The sequence below is a fragment of the Chanos chanos genome, chromosome 2 (assembly GCF_902362185.1).
Source record: "Chanos chanos chromosome 2, fChaCha1.1, whole genome shotgun sequence".
In the NCBI taxonomy this organism is placed as follows: domain Eukaryota; kingdom Metazoa; phylum Chordata; class Actinopteri; order Gonorynchiformes; family Chanidae; genus Chanos; species Chanos chanos.
The window spans coordinates 33,121,109-33,139,434 of NC_044496.1; the positions used below are offsets into that span (position 1 = coordinate 33,121,109).

The 18,326-nt window shown below is 40.3% G+C and overlaps 3 protein-coding genes across 3 annotated transcripts; all 3 read right to left on the reverse strand.

The window, feature by feature from the left end:
* Positions 1–550: 550 nt before the first annotated feature.
* Positions 551–3,797, reverse strand: LOC115804763 (extracellular calcium-sensing receptor-like). The gene is made up of 6 exons (XM_030765260.1): positions 3,580–3,797; positions 3,185–3,476; positions 2,192–2,983; positions 1,885–2,112; positions 1,577–1,700; positions 551–1,461 (listed from the first exon to the last, which is right to left on the reverse strand). Exons 1-6 carry the CDS (start codon positions 3,795–3,797, stop codon positions 551–553), a joined length of 2,565 nt encoding a protein of 854 aa, XP_030621120.1.
* A 5,277-nt stretch (positions 3,798–9,074) lies between these two features.
* olfcj1 (olfactory receptor C family, j1) lies at positions 9,075–12,635 on the reverse strand. The gene is made up of 6 exons (XM_030792764.1): positions 12,517–12,635; positions 11,922–12,207; positions 10,829–11,644; positions 10,520–10,750; positions 10,115–10,238; positions 9,075–9,982 (listed from the first exon to the last, which is right to left on the reverse strand). The coding sequence occupies exons 2-6, from the start codon at positions 12,177–12,179 to the stop codon at positions 9,075–9,077; spliced, it is 2,337 nt and encodes a 778-aa protein (XP_030648624.1). The 5' UTR covers positions 12,180–12,207; positions 12,517–12,635.
* A 752-nt stretch (positions 12,636–13,387) lies between these two features.
* olfch1 (olfactory receptor C family, h1) lies at positions 13,388–16,788 on the reverse strand. The gene is made up of 6 exons (XM_030765261.1): positions 16,586–16,788; positions 16,020–16,308; positions 15,114–15,929; positions 14,771–14,995; positions 14,527–14,650; positions 13,388–14,298 (listed from the first exon to the last, which is right to left on the reverse strand). Exons 1-6 carry the CDS (start codon positions 16,786–16,788, stop codon positions 13,388–13,390), a joined length of 2,568 nt encoding a protein of 855 aa, XP_030621121.1.
* Positions 16,789–18,326: the final 1,538 nt, after the last annotated feature.

Sequence of the window (18,326 nt, forward strand, 5' to 3'; positions counted from 1 at the left end):
CAACTTTAGAATGAACTTTAAATGATGTTGCTCTAAACTAGCTAGTAATTTTAAGTCAACCACAGTCACTGTCAGCCACTATATGCAAAAAGTCAATGTGATTTTTGATGAGATAATAAACCAAACAGATCCATAACATGGACGTCAAAGAGATGATGATTGAATGTCCACAATGAGCGGTGTTGTCCTGGCATGGACAGCTTTGCCTGCTACAGCCTGTGGAGAGTAGAGGCTGTGGATCACATGGCCAGGAGTTTGTATATCCATAACATGCAGGAGGCATTATCAGATGCAGGCTTTGCATAAAGAATACATGTGAGTGGGGAAAAAACAGCGTAACTGAACTAAACCAAAATCTTTCTAAAGATTGTCAAGGATTAAGAATGAAATAGAAATGTACACAATTTGATACTACTAGCCTGCTTTCTCATTCACAGTGTACATGGGTGAAGAAAATTCACATGGTCTTTATTGTTATTTGTAAATCAGTTTCTTTTTTTGTTCCTGTTCTGTTGGATATGTCTTGCAGAAACATAAATATAAAAGTGTGTTAATGGGCCAGTGATGACTTACCCATCATATGTTTTTTCGTGTTATGCTCTGGTTTTAATAAAATTATATAACATTTTGGAGCAAATATACACAAAACTAAACCAAAGCTGGAAGCTAATGTGGCAAATATTTCCACAGCTACAGCAAATTTTCCAGGAGAGCTAATATAAGCTGGGATAAAGGTGATCCACACTGCACAGAAAATTAGCATGCTGAATGTGATGAATTTGGCTTCACTGAAATTATCAGGCAGCTTGCGGGCCAGAAAAGCCAACACAAAACACAGGACAGCCAGGAGTCCTATATAACCCAACACAGCCCAGAAACCTACAGCTGAACCCACATCACATTCTAGAATGACCTTCTCTTTGTAGTGCTTCATATTCTTATATGGGAATGGAGGTGATATTGTTAACCAAAGCACACAAATAAGGACCTGTATGAGTGTGAAGGCAAGGACACTGAGTCTCTGCTGTGGGGGCCCAAACCATTTCATAACATTACTGCCTGGAAGTGTAGCCCTGAAGGCCATTAACACTACTATTGTTTTCCCCAGAACACAGGAGATACAGAGGACGAAGGTGATGCCAAAAGCTGTGTGTTGCAACATGCAGGACCACTCAGAGGGCCGACCAATGAATGTAAGTGAACAGAGAAAACACAGTGTTAGAGAGAAGAGCAGGAGGAAACTCAGCTCTGAGTTGTTGGCTTTGACAACTGGAGTGTCTTTATATATTACAAACACAACTGATACCAGTACTGTAATACATACTCCAAGTAAGGAAAAAAAAGCAAGCACTCCCCCCATAATTTCTGTATATGAGAGGAATTCAACCTCTTTTAATACACATCTGTCTTGGTTTGTATTAGACCAATATTCCAAATCACAAGGAAAGCAGTCATTAGAATCTGTAAAGGAATTTCAGAGATCATAGCTCTAATGATAATGTGCTTAAATACAAATTACCACTTAAAATGAAGGAACAAAAAATACTTCTATACAGTGTGCTTCTGCAATTATTACCTGTCTTATTAGAGATCTCACCCTTAGTGCAGGACAAGCAGTCATAGCAACAGACAGGCCTACCTTTCTGTACAGCTTTCCTCATGCCTGGGGAGCAGCTCTCACTGCACACAGACACGGGCACCTAGAGCAGATATTGGAACACAGCTTGAAATGAGACCACTGATTTAATGTGTAAATTTAGAGAAACAGAATTACAACTTTGAACTGCGATGCTGTAAAATCTGGATCATCACAATACATCTATATGACACTTTTAAGAATGTGTACCAAAAATGACATTTCAAAGTAATGTTACTTACTAATACCTGATTCTGTGCCCCCGCCCATATCATGTGTCCTTGACTCAGGATAAAATGCTTTTCTGAAGGCTGTGAGCCATCATAAATGCCCACTTTTTTAAACCATAGAGTTCCATCTTCTGCTCGCTGCCAGTTGACAAGGTCATACCTTGCAGCTGGATCCCCACTTGCATCAAAGAAGATCTGCTCCCCAGTTTTGGCTGTGAAGTTGACCTCTCTAATATACTCCAGAACCTGTCCAAGCAGAGAGACAGAAAATGACTGTAAGTGAGTTGTCAGGTCACGGTTTTGCCCGCCCTTTTGTTGGTTTTACCTTTTGTGGTGTGATCTGATTCCACTGGCTGCTATTTGTTGAATTCATGACCTGCATCAAATGATGTAAAGCATGTGCAACAGCATACACTCCGGTGTACACTTTGTTTGCTATGCGCAACTCTGATGTGTCAGTGTACTGGTTTTTCAGTTCAGGTAAACTCTCTAACCCTGTACACAGCACACTGCCTCTTTGGCTATCATTAAAGGTGCACTGAAAAGCTGTCTCCCAGAACTCTCTCAGAAGGGCATTCTGTGGTGACTGATCAAGATGCACCTTGGTCAGGAACTCCCATAAACCTTCCAGTTTTGCGTTTCTTATGGCAAAGCCAACAGCACCTAAGAGGAAACTGTACTCTGCTGTCTCAGCAAGGCCTCGTGAGGTGATCCAGGATTCACTGCCCACCCACTGTATATCTGTGACATTCTGCAAGGCCAGCTCTTTCAGCAATGGTTTAAGGTCACTGAGAGACATAAATGCCACCACAACCCTGGCAGTGGCCCTCTTCATCACCTCCACAGTCTTCAGTAGCTCCTTTCTTAGATCAGTCCTGAAGATGGCTTCTGAGTACTCGATACAAATGCCTTCATGTTGTGCTGCCTCTTCAAAGATGGCTATGCCGTTGTTCCCATAATCATTGCGGCTCCTGACTGTTCCCACCCAGGTCCAGCCAAAGTGCTTGACGAGTTGGACAAGAGCTTTGCTCTGGTAGTAATCGCTAGGAATTGTTCTGAAAAAGGTAGGGAATCTCTTTCGGTTGCTCAGACATGAGCATGTAGCAAAGTGACTGATCTGTGACAAAAGAGTGTATTAGTTTAATCTCCTAGGAATCAAAGAAACACAGGGTATGTGCACTGTACTTACGGCTTAAAGCTCAGAGAAGTACAATGCTTTTTAAAATCATTTGATCTATTTTATGAAAAGATTCTTCCACCTTGAATAACACACACATGGAACTCAAAAAGTAATCATGTTTATGAATGCTGTGATTACCAAAGGTACGCTGAAAGGTCCAACCACAGATGCTATGCCAATAGTCGGAGAGGAGCTGGACTCCCCAATAATTGCCTGCACAAAAGGAGAACTGGAGCAGGACGTGTCACTGAGAGTCTCAGAATGACCGTTCATTAATGCCATGCCTGCACGTATTGCCTGGTCTATGGAACCACAGGCATCATATATCTTATAACCCAGAGAGACACCTGGGAGAATCAGCGTGCTGTTGTTTATCTCCTCTATGGCAAAGATAAGAGTCTGAGCAAACTGGAATTCCCGCAAATGCAAACTGAAAAAAGCAAGATTAATATGTTGTATATCTTTCCAGAGCATAACTACAAACAGAACTTGTAGAAAGTGGTAAGAAAATGATTTGCTTGAATTTAACAGACTTAGTGCATGTTGCTGGCTGTGGTCTAGAAGTAAAGGAATATCTCCTCAGCTGCTTGGCAGCGTGAATAGAGAAAACTGCTCCAATGTTAAAGTCTCCATCAGTAGACAGCAATGGTAGTGCTAGCTGACCCAGAGGACTGCATACTGTTGTAGACTGCCTAGGAGAGATTTTAATCAGAAGCAGGAGCAGAAACAGTACTCTATTTGCCTTGCCCATGCTCACTTGGGCAGTTACTTCATAGGCAGGACAGGAGATGCTGCTTTTTATAGTGGTTTAGGTTACCCTGAAGGATTGACATAGTGAAACATCTCACAAGCTGGCACATTATGCAAGTCTGTTACATGTGGAGCTTATTCCAGGAATGGAAGTACAGTCAGGAGCAGGGTTCCTAACAGACCTAGAGATCAGCACACTTGTTTCAAGTTTATTTTCAGGTTTATTTAGAGCGCCATATCACTGTTTAAACTCTCAAAGGGCTTTACATGCCCACAATAAACAAAACAGGACAGCACCCCCTGACTTAATCCTCATGGCGGGCAGGAGGAGACAGAGGAGACCCCCTCTTGGCCAGTCAGGTGTGCAATAGGTGCCAACCCAGTGGGCAATTACACTAGCGAAAAGATAAGATAACAACAACAAAATGCAGGATGAGGGGGGTGGCGATGAGAAGAGGGCTGATAGGGAGGGATGAAGAGGGATGGAGGGGAGTGAGGCACACCTAGGATGAAGACAGCAACACTCACACGAGGCATTCATACTCAAGCGTATGAGATACACACACTCAGAAGATGAGGAGGGAAACATTATACGACTGTCAAGAAACATTAACAATAATGAGGCCTATGCAAGGAAAAAGAAAATAGCAACAAAAAAAAGTGGAGTGATCACATACAGTGGAAGCAGTAGTCCAGTGCAATAAACACTGCACTCTAAGAAACTGTCCTGTAAAATTACAATGAAGTACTGGCAGCTGTGCTTGCCAAGATTGCCCAGTGTTTTTACAGTGTCACTGCTGTAATTTATTTCAACATTAAAGTATTGTATTAGTTATTACAGTACTGTACAGCAGAATTTGAGGTTTACAGTAAAACACTGGCAGTGCCTTATGACCAAAGCAGGCAAGGAAGAATGTGCAGAGCTGACAGATTGATCAGCTGTTCTGGTATAAGACTATTCAGAGCTTTTTAAGTGAACCACTATATTCAGTTTTTTTGTCAGTATGGGATATTATTCAGTATTCTTTAGATTTTTTTAAATATCAAATTATTCTAGAGAAGAGTGAACAAGTCTAATGTTTTCCTGAAACCTTTACACCAAATTCCTCTGAAAACTCCCCTTGTATGCATAGCACAGCACAGTATTAGTTCACAAGCATGGAAGAAGAAGAAGAAGAGGAAGAAATGAAGAAATGAATTACAGACAACAAAACCTCCCTGTCCTGCATTCAACCATCCTTCCTTGGTTTAGGAAGTGCCTTCCAAATTATACTGGATATTCTAGGTCCCACATAATCCAGGAATGGAGTCCAAATATGATAAAATATGCCAGTTTTGCCTCTAGAGCAGTATGTCAGATATTCCATGGGATAAAGGTTGAATATTACTTTATGCCATTCTGAGACTGTTGGCAGCTTATTTGAAATCCATTTTAGCAGTATGCTTTTCTGTTTAGCATAGGTTAACACATTCAACAATTTTTGTCTGAGTCCCCGTGATTTGCTGATGTGGCATTCCTAACAGAAGGCATACTGGATCTAAATCCAATTCTTTATTGAATACCAAATTTAGGTCCACTCAATTCTGTCTTCTTTTTGTCATTAGGCTTGGGGAGACTTAGATTAGAGAAAGAGGTCTCCGTTAGCTTTGAGGCCTGCCGACTGCTCACTTGCATACAGCCTTTCATAGAATCCTGTAAATACTTTGTTTATGCCATTACTATCCATTTTAATCTGACCAGAGGCACCTTTAACAGAGGAGATATTCTGAGAATCAGCCCTTCTCTTCACTAGGTTAGCCAAGTATTTGCTAGGTTTGTTACCAAATTCATATAGTTTTTGCTTTGCAAATCTTATGTTCTGCTCTGCCTTTTCAGTGAGCAATGAGTTCAGTGTTGCTCTTGTGGCTAGAGTCACTTTTAGATTAGCCTCAGTTGGGTTCTGGTTATAATCTCTTTCACTTTCAGATAGCTGTAGCTGTAGTTTCCGTTGTTCTTCCTGACACTTCCTGACCGTTTTGTGCTTTCTTCATAAGATATAATTAAGCCACGTGAATATGCCTTACAAGTCTCCCATAAAATGGAAAGGGATGTCTCTGGTGTGTTATTACTAGAGTGGAATAGTTGAAACTCTGTTTGAAAATAACAGATGAGTACTAAAGTGCCATCTTTTCAAGCACTGTTGGGCCTCCCCATGTGAACATTTTAAGTAAACAGGAGCATGGAGCATTGTAATACTCCCAATATCACAAGACAGAGCAGAGTACAACATTGTTGTTTGCACCTCTGTGGTGGGATTGCTTCGTTCGATGGGCAATTTATCTATGTGAGGGTCTAATACGCAACTGAAGTCTGAGCACAGTTCAACACTGCTAATTCTGAAAAAGCCTTTGTTATAAGATCAGGAGGGTGACCTGGTGGGGCATGGGTATTCTGAATAAGCTTTTCATGTTCTGTATCTTTTAAATGTTTCCTGGAGTGGTGCTATTTCGACCTTTTCCTTTTGAAGATATGTCAGTAGTTCTTTCCTTTTCACTAGTGTATGCCCCTTATATTCCATGTACATATTTTAAGTGTAGAATTAGTCATGATGGTAACGACGAATGCAGCTTGGAGAGGTCATTGTCTTAAATCTGTATCCACTTTACTATCCATAACCTAATTTCCTCCATGTACCAAACCTTATAGCTAGTAACCAAAAATGTTGTGCTGTTTCATTTTCCCTTAGAACCAAACCCCTAAAACAACTATATACATAGAATATTCCCCTATGAACAAGTAAACATGTAGAACTTAAGATAAAGAAAAGGGTGTAGACCCCAACTTCAGAAGAGAAACCCTTATAACTAGGGCCTCTTAATTAACCTTACTATGGATGCAGCTATGATGTTCCTGAGTCCGCAAGATCGAGTTCAATATTCAAACAGCCCACAAATCTTCTAGACCTCCTGTCTGTACCTCCTGTCTTAATAATGCTGGGCTATTTCTTTGGATATCTCAACATTATCTAAACATTAGTTAACATTATAGCAGTTTTTTTTTTTTTTTCCAGTTCAGTTCATCATAGACCTTTGGCTAAGTAGTATTGGCTTGACTACTCACACTTATTCATCAGACACTCTGTTCTCTCCTCTCAAAGTTTTTACAAAAATCATCGTTTCATCGGGCTTATCAAAAGACTTGGTAATGTTGTTCGCGGTAATCCTCAGAGTTTCAGGGTAGTTTAAGCCATAATCTTGTATCCAGATTAGAGAAGTCCTGGAAGAAGAAAATCCTGCTACCCTAAAAATGGACGTTCTTCACTAGTCGGGGTGCCTCCAGGACTCGAGCACGATTGCTGTAGTGGTGGAACCTCACAATCATAACGCGGGGGTAAGGCTAACGGGATTCTTTCCTTGCTGGACCTGACACTCGGTGTGCCTTCTCCAGCTTGACTTTCCCAGCCTGCTACGGTCCTCTTGGTCATCAAGACGCTCCTGCAGTGAGGCCACAGCTTTTTCCAGATATTAAACACGCTTTTCCATCTCAACACTTGTGTCCTCCGCAGCTGAAATACACTGCTCAGCTTCGTCCTCACACTTGGTTTTGTCTTGCAGTTCTTTTGAAATATCTCCAATTTTTTTGTAAGAAGGAGTCAAACTTGGCTTCTATCACGTCTGAGATATTCACCGTAATTACGGCCATAGCCTTGGTCAATGCTGGGCTTAGTTCAGTTTCTGTACCGCCATCTTGTGCTTTATCAGCAGTGCTAGCCATGATGTTCTTCTTTGTAGTAGTTTTAACGAGAGCTTTGCCCCAGCAGTGCTCTAAGGCCATCACATAAACTTGTAAGCATGTTTTGTACCAGTTTGGGCTGAATCAAATGCGAATGTCAGGATATTTGGCAATGAAAATGCGGGAGCTTACACCGAACTTTGTTACTCGGTCTGCATCACCAGAAGTTCCCCTCAGAAACTTTTGCTTTTAATGGATTGTTTGATAGTGTGAAAAGCTACATTCACCATCCACTATAGTAGAAACATCTTGGACCAACACCGGCCAAGTATGAGAGGTATCTACCTTGTAGGTGCATTATATAGATGCGCAATTACAAACAGATGTTATTTTCAACATAACAGTGACAACAACATGGTATTGACATGGTAACAGGTGTCATGCTGGCATGCATGTTTCAGGCACACCAGCATTGCCTGTGTGTTGAAACACATCATTGTCACTGCTAGGTTAAGAGAGGTCGATCACCCAAAAATATCCAGCCAAAAGCAATCCAGTGACTCGAAACCAACCACTGATGAAGGGCTAGAGGATGGCTAACATAAATTGTGCATTGCAACCGATGTGCCACAACTGTGAACAAACAAGCTGTGCTTATAATATAGGTGTCTCTGATAAGGTGGCCCATGAATATAAGGGAAAACATAGAGGTTTTTCTTTAAATGAGTTTTTGGCAAGTGCTCTCTTCATATTTCCATACTCCTAAAAGTTCTAGTCACACTCACAAAATAAAAATAAAGATGCTGACTGCATTGCATCAAGAGATTTATTCACTCACTCACTCACTCACTCACTCATTATCTAAGCCGCTTATCCTGATTAGGGTCGTGGGGGATGCTGGAGCCTATCCCAGCGCTCATAGGGCAAAAGGCGGGGAAACACCCTGGACAGGCCGCCAGTCCATCGCAGGGCAGACACACAGACAAACACACTCACACACACATTCATACCTAAGGGCAATTTAGTGTCTCCAATTCATCTAACCTGCATGTCTTTGGACTGTGGGAGGAAACACACGCAGACACGGGGAGAACATGCAAACTCCACACGGAAAGGACCCTGGCCACCCGGCCGGGAACCGAACCCAAAACCTTCTTGCTGTGAGGCAACAGTGCCACCCACTGCGCCACCATGCCGCCCTAAGAGATTTATTATTTTTCTTTTCATTTCAGACGTGGAGAAACTGTGCTGTCTTTAACCTCTGTATGTTTCATAGTGTAGTTGTCTGGTAATTTGACCACAGTGACATGATGAGAATAAAAAAATCCTCATTACTGGACCTTAAAATTGATACTTTATGCATCATCTCTGAAGGATTTTCAATGTATTTTCATTTAATTTACAAATTATATTACATTGTGGTGCATAAGTAAATGGATTTACTCTACAATCTCCTTTTTCAGTTTAAAATATGGTAACAGAACATGAACATAGACCATCAACAAAGCAATATTTACCATACTTTACAAGATTAATGATAGACAACAATATTTACATTCTCCATTCTTAATTAGAGGTCACTTTACCCATTAAATGTTTTTTGGTGTTTTTTTCAGATTTTAGTAAAATAATGTAACATTTGGGGATGAATATACAGCACAGCATTCCATAGCTGGAGGCTAAAATAGCAAATATCTCCACAGCTACAGTGAACTTTCCAGGAGAGCTGACATAAGCTGGGATAAAGGTGATCCACACTGCACAGAAAATTAGCATGCTGAATGTGATGAATTTGGCTTCATTGAAATTATCAGGCAGCTTGCGGGCCAGAAAAGCCAACACAAAACACAGGACAGCCAGGAGTCCTATATAACCCAACACAGCCCAGAAACCTACAGCTGAACCCACATCACATTCTAGAATGACCTTCTCTTTGTAGTGCTTCATATTCTTATATGGGAATGGAGGTGATATTGTTAACCAAAGCACACAAATAAGGACCTGTATGAGTGTGAAGGCAAGGACACTGAGTCTCTGCTGTGGGGGCCCAAACCATTTCATGACATTACTGCCTGGAAGTGTAGCCCTGAAGGCCATTAACACTACTATTGTTTTCCCCAGAACACAGGAGATACAGAGGACGAAGGTGATGCCAAAAGCTGTGTGGCGTAACATGCAGGACCACTCAGAGGGTCGACCGATGAATGTAAGTGAACAAAGAAAACACAGTGTTAGAGAGAAGAGCAGGAGGAAACTCAGCTCTGAGTTGTTCGCTTTCACTATAGGGGTCTGTCTATGGTGGAAAAATACCAACCCTATTGTTATTGTGAGGCATCCTCCCAACAATGAGAATGTTACTAGTAATATACCCATCAATTCTTTAAAAGAGAGGAATTCAATTTTTTTTAAATTACACCAAGTTCTGTCCACATTTGACTTGTACTCTGGAGGGCATGTTACACATGTCACAGCATCTGCAAGCACAGACACATTGAACAAGGGCAGTGAGAACATGTCAAGATACTGGGGTACTGTACGAGCCACCAGTCTGTGACACAAAAGCATTACAAGCATTAGGCTAAAGGAGATAAGCTCTACAGTCTCACTTGTGGTGTTACTGAACTCTCCATCTGCGCAAGGAACGCATTCAAAGCAGCAGATAGGTGTTCCTTTGACAAATGCCCTGCGGGTTCCAGGCTTGCAGCTCTCACTGCAGACAGAGCGTGGTACCTGAAGCACATATCCAGCGGACTTTTAGTCTCTGTGCTGAATGTTCTGCTTTTCACTCTCACAACATCCTGTTCAGCTGAAATACTGGATTCTCTCTCTCTCTCTCTCTGTCTCTCTCTATCTCTCTTTTATCCTTTTTCCCTCTTACTCTTGCAAGTGTTGCCTCTGTGTTTAAGCATAACCACTTCAGTTTTGGCTCTGATATCTGTATTTTTTGTATTTTGTGTGCACTGTAATCAACATTTACCAAACGTTTGATAACCTCTGCTCTTACTGCTTACCTTATCCAGATTTCCTGCCCACACTGCTTTCATATCCTCCTTCATTTTGAACTGTTGCCCTTCAGGCAAAGATGCATCATATAGACCAATAGTCTCAAAGATTATAGTTCCACTGCCATTCATTTGCCAATTCACCAGAGCATAGCGTGCAGCTGGGTCACCCAGAGAATCAAAATGAACGTTTTCTCCATGTTTAGTTGTGAAGTTCACCTTGGTCATGTAATACAGCACCTGCCAGAAGATGGTAAAATGCCAAATATTTGATTTTAAACAGAGTTTAGAAGTCATGGATAGAAAAATCTTCCTCACCTGCCATGGGTGTATTTTTTCTTTGTATGCACATGTCTTGTTGCCAAAAGGTCCCTTCCCCTCTTCACAGCTTAACAACTGGTCTAGAGCATGAGCCACAGCGTACACAGCTTTGTATACATTGTTGAGCAGACTGGCATCTGTGACATCCATAAACCGTGTGTCAGTAGTTTCCAGTGACTCTTCTCCATTGCAGAGTTTTGTGCTTGAACTGTTTGGCTGTGGAATCAATGTACAGTTAAACAGGCTTTCCCATAGTTCCACCAGTCCTGTGTTCCCTGGCTTTGTGGAAGGGTGGCTCTTCATAATGAACTCCCTTAGTCCAGGGATGTGGGCATTAGGCACAGCGAAACCAACTGCCCCACCTAGCACCACATAATTCATGTCAGTGGTGATATACCTGTATGTGATCCATCCTTCACTGCCAACCCACTGAAAACCAGTAATGTTCTGTTTGTACAGCTCTTTGATGAGAATGTCCAGGTCATTTCCATCAGCAAAAGCAACAATTACTTTAGAGGTTGATTTTTTTATGATGTCCAACACTTCTAGAAACCTCTCCCTTGTGTCAGTTCGATAAATTGCCACCGAGTACTCAATGCAAATCCCTTCTTTCTCAGCTGCCTCCAGAAAGGTGGCCATTCCATTGTTGCCATAATCACTTCTGCTTCTGATGGCACCCACCCATGTCCAGCCAAAGTGTTTGACCAGTTTGGCAAGGGCTCTGCTTTGGTAGTAATCACTGGGAATAGTTCTGAAGAAGGATGGAAATTCTCGCCTATTGCTGAGGCATGCGCAGGTGGCTGAATGACTGAGCTGCAAAGGAACAAACATGTTTGACTGGTGAGGGAAAGATTTCTGTCTGAAACCTTTCTCTGTATGCAATGACCTGCTTGAACACACACACACAAACACACACACACACACACACACACACACACACACACACACACACATACACTTACACAAATGCATAATTATCTGGGAATCTGTGTAATTACCATGTACACAGGCTCACCCTACTTTTTTACATCCTTACCGGACAATTATTTGACATTTGCTCTTTCACTCTTGTTAATTCTCACTCACTCACCACTGGTATATGAAAGGGACCCATAGTCCTTGCAATTCCAATAGTGGCTGTGGAGGTAGTCTCTCCTATGACAGCATGCACAGAGGGAGGTTTCACACAGCCTTTGATCTCCTCCACTTCCCCATTCATCAGAGCCAAAGATGCCTTGACTGAAAGAGGGATGCTTGGACAAGAGCCAAAGATCCTGTAACCCAGTAAAAACCCTGGAAGAATTTCTGTGCTATTGTTAATTTCCTCAATGGCAAAAATCATGGTCATGGCATACTGCAGCTCTCCAGGGTCAAGCCTGAAAACAGACAAATTTGAAGTTTTGTACAGCTGTTAAATAAATAAGGAAATAGAAATATGCGCAACTGTATGTGGCACTTAGGGGATATGGATGCTTAATCATCCATTTTTGAGATTTTTTGCAGATATTTGCAATCACTGTGGTTTTCGCTCCCTATTAACATTTAATACAAATTCCTCAAAGGTCTTGCGTAAAATGGTATCAGGTCATTATGAACCACCCACAAATTTACATGACATGCAATTTACATTGCACTAACATTGCAGATATTTAATTAAAACAGCATGTTTGGAACTATTTTCTTACCCCGCACACCTGATATTCCCTGGGTTCACCTGGAGTGTAGGATTCACACCAACTGGGTTTTGGTGGAAAGAAAAAATGCCCCCAATAGTAATATCACCTTCCTTAGAAAAATGCAGTTGGTCATCATTTCCGTATGCTCTACAATGAGGCTGTGTGGCCTTTGTGGTAAAGATCATTAACATCAGCAAATCTACAGAAAGGAACATGATTCTCCCTCAGTGTTTCCGTGGCTTGACCCAGTGATAATGTCTGAAAGATATAGACTGTTTTATATATCTGAGGCAAGTATTGACAGAGCATGGTCTGTGGCATGCTGGTGGTTTTTGTCCAATGATGAGAGAATGTGCAGTGACTGACATAAGAATACAGCAATTAGATGCATGCTCATGTTCAAACAAAGTCAAATCCCTTGTTCTCAGGTGTATCAAGTCCCCACCTCATACAATGACATATTTTATGGGAAATCAGGACTTGGGAGAAATACAGAAATTTTGAGGAGCTTTGACTTATTAATACAGTGCTGAATATACACTGGTGCTTGTGTGTTCTCCTTTTTAAACAATATCCAATTTATTTGGATCATGTACTTTACTACATTAAACACACTATTTAACAGTAAAAAAAAAAAAATTAATTATGTGAATAAATGAGAGAATGTTGTGGAAAAATGCTTAATGCTAATCAGTAATAAAGTGTTTTTGTTGTTGTTGTTGTTGTTTTTGGTCTGATGAAGAGCCCGTTTGGTTCTGTAACACCCATACTTCGGTTAACATTCTTTCAAAATCATCAGAATTCAAATTAAACCTTTATTTGAAGACGTTGTAGTGTTAGGATGGATATACAGACTAGTAATTGATTTTAATAGCATTATTCATTGTGATTTTCCATGTGCTTTGCCAATGACAAATTTTCGTGTATTTTTTTCTGGCTTTAGCATTATTATATAGCACTTTGGGATAAAGATACAGAAAAGCAATCCATAGCTGGAAGCTAAAATGGCAAATATCTCCACAGCCACAGTGAACTTTCCAGGAGAACTGACATAAGCTGGAATAAAGGTGATCCACACTGCACAAAATATGAGGATACTGAATGTGATGAATTTGGCTTCATTGAAATTATCAGGCAGCTTGCGGGCCAGAAAAGCCAACACAAAACACAGGGAAGCCAGGAGTCCTATATAACCCAACACAGCCCAGAAACCTACTGCTGAACCCACATCACATTCTAGAATTACTTTATCTGCGGAGTGTTCAGCATTTCTGTGTGGAACTGGAGGTGCAAGTGCTACCCAAAAGGCACATATAATTACTTGAAATAATGTACAACTGAAAACACTTATTCTTTGCAGTGGCACGGAACACTGGGGAATATTTGCCCCAGGCACTGTAGCCCTGAAGGCCATCACCACTGTTATAGTCTTTGCTAGAACACAAGACATACATAAGGCAAATGTAATCCCAAACGATATGTGACGGAAGCAACAGGACCACAGAGAAGGCTGGCCAATAAAAGTAAGTGAACAAAGAAAACAAAGACTAAGTGAAAAGAGAAGCAGGGAGCTCATCTCTGAGTTGATAGCCTTAACAAGAGGTGTTTCTCTGAAGTGAAAGAGCATTAATGCCACAGCTATTGTCAAAGATGCTCCTATCACTGAAAATGCTGCCAAGACAATTCCCATGTTTTCATGAAATGAGAGAAATTCAACCCTTTTCAGGATGCATTGGCTATGGTCTTTGCTGGACCAGTACTCCAAAGGACATTTGATGCATTCTGTAGAGTCTAAAATGAGACACCATAGGCAGAGCTTTGTGATTTATATTAAAAAAATACATTTGGATGTGTTTCTGTTTTGAAATTGTATTTTGTGTTTCTACACACTAAGAATGATAATTAAAATATTTGCTTTTATTTATTTAGTTAGTTAGTAAGCTAGTTAGTTAGTTAGTTTATTAGGTTCTTTGTCTTGTTATGAGGTAATATTGATCACCACTCTTTATTCTTATCTACCTGTCATATTGCTGATCTCTCCAGCAGGGCATTGTATGCAGGCGAAGCAGCAGGCTGGTTTACCTTTGATGGGGGCTCGTCTGAAGCCTGGCAGGCAGCTGTCACTGCAGACAGACCTGGGCCTCTGCCATTTAACAATCCATTCATCAATGCAAATAATAACGTATAAACAAGTTGATTTGTAATTCATTGATTTGCTGATTTCAGCTCTTTCTAATTGGAGATTTGCCTGTTCTATACCTACCATATAAGTGTTACCAGCCCAAACAATTGGAACAGGATTCATGTTGAACTGCTCTTTGTTGGATTGTGAGGCATCATAGTGACCAACAGTGACAAACATTATTCCAGATTCATTCTTCTGCCAGTTCACCAGCTCATACTTTGCTACAGGATCTCCATTGTAGTTGAAATACACTCTTTCACCAGAATGTGTTGTAAAATCCACTTCACGTAAGTGACGTAATACCTGTTTACAAATAATATTTTTTGGTTTGTCCTCCCTCTGAAAAAAATGTTAATAGTGTTCACAGCAACAAACTTTCCTTTTATTTGATAGGTAGACAAAATAAAACTAAGTGACTCACCTGTTCAGGCTCGACTGTGTCATTTTCGAAGCAAGTCTTATCCCTAAATTGATCAAAGCTAGTTCTGCAGGTTAACATCTTATGCAGCGCATGTGCCACCGCATAAACAGCCTTATACACATTGTTGGAGACTCTAAACTCCATTACATCAGTGAACGTGTTGCTTACATTCGCTAGACTCTCCAAGCCAGTGCAAAGCTTCACTTTATCATTTTGACTGTTTTGATTAAACTTACACTCAAACGTTGTCTCCCAGAACTCCCTCAGAAGGGCATTTGAGGGGCTACGTCTTGGATGTACCTTGAGAAGGAAGTCTTTCAATCCAGGAATTTTAGACTTACGGATTGTGAAACCAATGGCACCACTTATAACCCTGAGGGAACTCTGAGTTGCCAAGTGCCTTGCAGTAATCCAGGACTCACTGCCCACCCACTGCAGCCCTGACACGTTTTGGGCAAGGATCTCATCTAATAGTACCTCCATCTCACTCTGTGCCAGGAATGCCACTAGAACCCTGGCAGTTCCTTTTTTAATCACTTCTACTACCTTGGCAATCTTTTCCCTCGAGTTTGTCCTTAAGATGGCCTCAGAGTACTCAATACACACTCCCTCTCTACCTGCTACACTCACAAACGTGGCCATCCCATTGTTGCCATAATCATTATCACTCCTTACTGCACCTACCCAGGTCCAGCCAAAGTACCTAACCAACTGGACCAGTGCTCTACTCTGATAATAGTCACTGGGTATCGTTCTGAAGAAGGAGGGGAACTCTCTTCTGTTGCTCAGGCAAGCACAGGTAGCAAAGTGACTGATCTGTTAAGAATGAGAGACACAGAATAAAAACCATGCATAGTGAGCTCACTCTTTTGTAAATGAGCACTACTTTCATTTAGAATATTTCACCACTGGAATCTTGAAGGGGCCAGATGTTCTAGCAAGCACTATAGAAGATGAAGACTCAGACTCTCCTATGATGGCTTTTACTGGTGCTTTTCCAGAGCAGATTTGTCCAGACATCAAATCCTGACCATTTATCAAAGCCATAGTTGACCTCATGGAAGTCAATGTTGAGCCACAGCTGTCAAATATCTTGTATCCAATGGAAATATTTGGTAATAAATCATTTTTTTTGTTTATCTGCTCGATGGCAAAGATCATAGTCTGAGCGAAGCGGAATTCTCTTAGGTTCAGGCTATTGAATAAGTTTATAAAAATAATGAAAGAGAAAAAAAATACATTTTGCTTAATATATTTCTTAAATGGCATGTTAAATTGGAGGTAAATACAGATTTTACTTTCATTTTATCATTGCCAGTAAGACTCCCAAAATAGTTCTTTCTGAATTACAAAGTGCAAAGTGTTGTCATTCTCTTCAGTGACTTGTTGCTCTACATTTCTTCCTCATTCACATTTCACTCCTCTCAGAATGAAAGGGCCAAAGTAAATGTAGAATAAGTAAACGAACAAACCTGAAGCAGGCTGGTGGTTGTGGTTTTTCAGAAAATGTTAGGTTGCCTTGTGTAATTTTGCTATGAATGGAAAAAGCCCCTCCAATGGACACATCTCCATCTTTAGATAGCAGAGGATACTGTGGACTTCCCATCATTTGACAAAGGCGTTTATCAGCCATCACTTCAAAGCTACAAAGTAACAAGCACAGAAAGAGAGGCATTGCAGATTTCCTTAGTAAGTTCCTCTTAAATGGGTTCATGCATGGCTTTATTGCCTTATAAAGAGTTAGACAGTACAGTGACCTCAAAGTGATGAGTGAGGTCATAGAATTTTAGACACTCAAGTTGTTTTTTTCTTTTTTGGATGCTGCCCCCATGTATGTTGCTCACTCACTCTATCTATCTATCTATCTATCTATCTATCTATCTATCTATCTATCTATCTATCTATCTGTCTATCTATCTATCTATCTATCTATCTATCTATCTATCTATCTATCTATCTATCTATCTGTCTGTCTATCTATCTATCTCACATTAATTAATAGTAGTAGTAGTAGTAGTAGTAGTAGTAGTAGTAGTAGTAGCAGTTGTAGAAGAAGAAGAAGAAGAAGAAGAAGAATAGTTTTGTAAGAGCATGTCTCTTATGTCCTTATGTAGTTTTACAAATCCATTGCTCCCTCTCAATTTATTTGGCTGGGACCAGAAAATATTCTAAGGACAATCAAGGAATGACTTTGTGTTTCATTTCACTGTGTATGTAGATTTGATTTACATTTCTGTTGTTTATTGTTGTTTATTTATATGTCATTTATATATATATTTTCCTCTCTGTACACAATTTTCATCATTTCCACTTCCCTATCGTTCTCCCCACCAAAACATCACTATCAATTAGGGTAGACAAAAGCTGAGCTTCTTGCCTCCATCTGCTGTTTTCATTTCCATGCTGCAACATTCGATGCTGCTCAGTGTCTTAAAGACTGCTACTTCATGCCTGCCAAGGCAATATTTTTAAAGTATGCTTCAGCCCAGCACCTAAATATGCGCCTAACAAGAACATATAATTTCTGTTTTATTCTATTTTATTTATTTAAGCTCCAGACCATCATATCAAGCATAAAGAGGGTTTTGACATACTTTTCATTATCGCAGTGTAGAAAAAACACATGGTGTCAAGTTCAGGAAAAGTTTTTGTAGTCTCACTTTGAATTTAAACGTATGGTCCTTGTGGAGAAGTTCGACTGGTTGGTATGCACTTCAAACATGCAAGCTGGTACATCAAATGGGAATCATAAACAGCTGTTTAAGTTAAGCATTTTACTTAGGACAGTACTTTTATTATCATTTTCGCAATCATTGCTTTTACAATTTAAAGTGTGACATATTAATCCTTACTATAAACTAATGGAATACAATACATTCTTATTTTCTGTAAAGAAAAGTGTAACTCACTATTTCTCATATAATCTGAAGCTGTCTCAGATCATGATCTTATCTGTGGGGCCTAGCTGAATATCCTGTACCATTACAGGAAACCCTCAGCTGAATATTACCATATAATAATAATAATAATAATAATAATAATAATAATAATAATAACATTTATTTAGAGCCCAATATCACTATTTATAGTCTCAAAGGGCTTTACATGTCTATAACAAAGTCAAATCAAAATTATATCATGCATAAATTCGAGAAAATAGATAAGTCTTTAGTCTTGTTTTAAAGGTATTGAGAGAGTTCGCTTCTCTAACTT

Coding starts and splice junctions, on each gene's coding strand:
- olfcj1 (XM_030792764.1), bottom strand. CDS start 12,179: ATGACCATGATTTTTGCCATTGAGGAAATTAACAATAGCACAGAAATT. Junction 10,751..10,828: donor AAAAAATACACCCATGGCAG/GTGAGGAAGATT, acceptor ATCTTCTGGCAG/GTGCTGTATTACATGACCAA. Junction 10,239..10,519: donor GGGCAGGAAATCTGGATAAG/GTAAGCAGTAAG, acceptor TATGTGCTTCAG/GTACCACGCTCTGTCTGCAG.
- LOC115804763 (XM_030765260.1), bottom strand. CDS start 3,797: ATGGGCAAGGCAAATAGAGTACTGTTTCTGCTCCTGCTTCTGATTAAA. Junction 3,477..3,579: donor CAGCCAGCAACATGCACTAA/GTCTGTTAAATT, acceptor TGCTTTTTTCAG/TTTGCATTTGCGGGAATTCC. Junction 1,701..1,884: donor GGGCGGGGGCACAGAATCAG/GTATTAGTAAGT, acceptor TATCTGCTCTAG/GTGCCCGTGTCTGTGTGCAG.
- olfch1 (XM_030765261.1), bottom strand. CDS start 16,788: ATGCCTCTCTTTCTGTGCTTGTTACTTTGTAGCTTTGAAGTGATGGCT. Junction 16,309..16,585: donor CAACCACCAGCCTGCTTCAG/GTTTGTTCGTTT, acceptor CTTATTCAATAG/CCTGAACCTAAGAGAATTCC. Junction 15,930..16,019: donor GCCCCTTCAAGATTCCAGTG/GTGAAATATTCT, acceptor CATTCTTAACAG/ATCAGTCACTTTGCTACCTG.